The following is a 3,071-nucleotide window of genomic DNA, read 5'->3' as shown; positions in this document are numbered from 1 at the left end:
TCACACCAAAGGTCCGTAACTCTGCAGAGTCTGTGAATGGATTTTAGAAAATGATTGGTCAACTGCTTAAAAAAGAAGGTGATTCATATTGAGGACATGACTGAGGCCGGTCATCCCAGATCGTTGTTTAGTGGTCTTCAAGTGATATATGATCAAAAGTGAGGTCTCATGGGTCACAGTTGAAAATTTATTATAAATTATAAAAAATTATTATAAATTATTAAAAATGTCGTGTGGTGTATGCCGTAAGTCTTTGAGGGGCGAGAACACTCCTCTAATCAGTTGTGGAATTTGCAATGTTTCGTTCCATTGTAAGTGTGTCAATATCAAGGAATCTGACATTAAGTTTCTGAAAGATTCGGATAACGTGTGGAAGTGCCCTACTTGTCTTGACGCATGAAGGAAGAGTGTAGTGCTCAACTCACCAATCAAAACATCTGAGGAGGAGATTACCCTGTCTTCCATTATGAAAAAGCTCAGCGATATGGAGGAGCAATCGAAGCAACTGGAGAAGGATCTAGGAGGATCCATCAATTTCTGCCACAACGATGTTGAGAGCATATTAAAAAAAATCGAGGTACAGGACAGCAAATTGAACTTATATTTACAAAAAATAGATAAACAGAACGAAGAAATAGCATTATTAAAAACCCAAAATCTCAAACTTCAAAAACAAGTATGCAATTTAGAACAATATTCGAGAGTAAACTGTGTCGAAATTCAAGGAATTCCAACTGAAGCGAATGAGGACGTGAAAAGCCTGGTGTTGGCAGTGAGCAAAGCGTTGGATCATCCCATCGACGAGAAGCTGATCGACAACTGTCACCGACTTCCATCCAAAGACAGAGACAGACCGCCTGCAATTATAGCCAAATTCGTTAGGCGTTTCGACAAGGAGGCCCTGCTGCAAAAAAGAAGAATAAAGAGGGACTTCTCTACGCGACACCTTGGACATCAGCAGATCTCTCCAATCTACCTGAACGAGAGCTTATGTCCCGAAAGAAGACGTCTCCTAGCGTTGGCGAAAAAGGCTAAAGGTGAGGGAAATTTCAAGTACTTGTGGGTGCGAAATGGCAAGGTGCTAGCTAGGCGCACGGATGGACAACCTGTAATTGTCATAGAGACCGTCCAGGACTTGAACAAGCTAGTTGACACGTCCAAGTAGTACAAATATTGTTAATAATGATGATAATGGTTTTCCCTATTTCTTTTTTCATTCTATTATTATTATTCTTTTATTTTTCCATGAACTTACTGTACTTTAAGACTATGATATTCTTAATTTTTCAAATCTCAGTTACATGCTTTCAACGCTATCATTTATTTATTTATACTACATGTGTTTTTGTGCTTTATCTTAGATTTTTAAAATTTAATTACCACCTATTTTGATGGTTTTTAATGGAAGACGGTGATAAATCTTTTCTATCTATGTTTGCACTTGAATATCAGGAGTATGAGGGAAAATTTTGATTCATTACTACTAGAACTGAGCCTATTGGATTCTCTTCCATATGTTGTTGTATTGAGCGAAATTTGGATTTATGATCATGAAATAGATTTTTTTAAAATAGATGGCTATATATGTTATGCAAACTGCAACAATTCTTATAGAGCAGGGGGAGTGGCTGTTTATGTCAAGAAAGAGTTAAGAGTAGATTTTGAGAAGCTCAACTTAAATTCGGCTGATGGAATTAAATTGCATTGTAATATAAACAATTTTGATATATGTCTTTTGGCATTCTATAGATTTACGGGAGTTGAAATAGACTCTTTTTTAAACGAACTGAGCGACACTTTAGTCAAAACAGAAAATGAATTCGTTATCATCACTGGAGATATGAACATAGATTTAACAAGTCCCGCTGCTATAGTGGATAGATATAAATACATTCTGAATAGTCAAGGTTTTGATTCATACATAAACGAACCCACAAGAATAACAGACAGGTCATCATCTTGTTTGGATCATTTATTCATTCATGCAAGCTCCAGAATACAAAACATAATGAATTTTAAAGGCGTAGTCTGTCATAATGACATATCAGATCACTCTATGTTAGAATTATTCACTGATATTTTAGAAAATACTACTTCGAACACCATACATTATAAAAAAATTGATGAAAATAAATTTGCGAAGTTAGTTATGAACTGTGACTGGTCTGATATTTATAGATGCACCAGCGTGGATATAGCTTTTAATTATTTCATTAACAAATTAAAAGAATGTATGGATAAATCTTCGAAAGACGAAACAAGATTATCTAATAGGGTTAAATTTCGAAAGGCTTGGATGAATCACAATTTATTCAGGAAAATTCAAAACAAAAATGCTCTAGCTAAAAAATTTTTCAAGGATCCCAGAAATGAAAATTTAAAATTAGAATACAATACTTTGCGTAACATCTTAAAGAAAGAAATCATTGAAACGAAAGAGAAATTTTATCTCGATACCTATCACAAACTGAAAAACAATACGAAGGAGAGCTGGCATATCGTCGACTCTCTTATCGGTATGAGGAAGAAGACCACCGATATTAAGCAAATAACAAATGCTAGAGGTGAAACTATTACAGATAAAGCAGAGATAGCTAATGAATTCAATAACTTTTTCACAAATCTAGTCTCAGATCATAATTCTACTACATCCGAAGCTGATTACATCATATATAACAATACATTCACTGAAAATCGACCCAGATCTTCCCTATTCTTTACGCCGACATCTCCATCTGAGATACTGAAAATAATTAATGGATTTAAAAGTAGAAAATCGCCGGGTAAAGATGGGATTCAACATCAATAATTAAAGCTGCAAAAGAACCTCTCTCAAAAATTCTATCTTATATATACAATTTGAGTTTTTTAACAGGGACATATCCGTGTCAACTCAAAGAGAGTGTTGTAATAACCATATTTAAAGGAGGAGACACAAAATTAATGAATAATTACAGACCCATAGCTTTATTATCTGTCTTTTCAAAAATTTTAGAAAAAATAGTCAAGAACAGATTACAGAATTATCTTAAATCTATTAAATTTTATAGCAACAACCAATTTGGGTTCAG

At 34.3% G+C, this 3,071-nt stretch overlaps 1 protein-coding gene across 1 annotated transcript; it reads left to right on the top strand.

Annotated features, from left to right (window-relative positions):
- The first annotated feature begins 466 nt into the window (after window positions 1-466).
- LOC111043494 lies at window positions 467-1,165 on the top strand. The gene has a single exon (XM_022328456.2). It carries the CDS (start codon window positions 467-469, stop codon window positions 1,163-1,165), a length of 699 nt encoding a protein of 232 aa, XP_022184148.2.
- Window positions 1,166-3,071: the final 1,906 nt, after the last annotated feature.

This window comes from Nilaparvata lugens, chromosome X, assembly GCF_014356525.2.
Source record: "Nilaparvata lugens isolate BPH chromosome X, ASM1435652v1, whole genome shotgun sequence".
Taxonomy (NCBI): Eukaryota; Metazoa; Arthropoda; class Insecta; order Hemiptera; family Delphacidae; genus Nilaparvata; species Nilaparvata lugens.
Note: the sequence above shows the minus strand (reverse complement) of the source record. Positions and strands in the feature narration are given on the sequence as shown.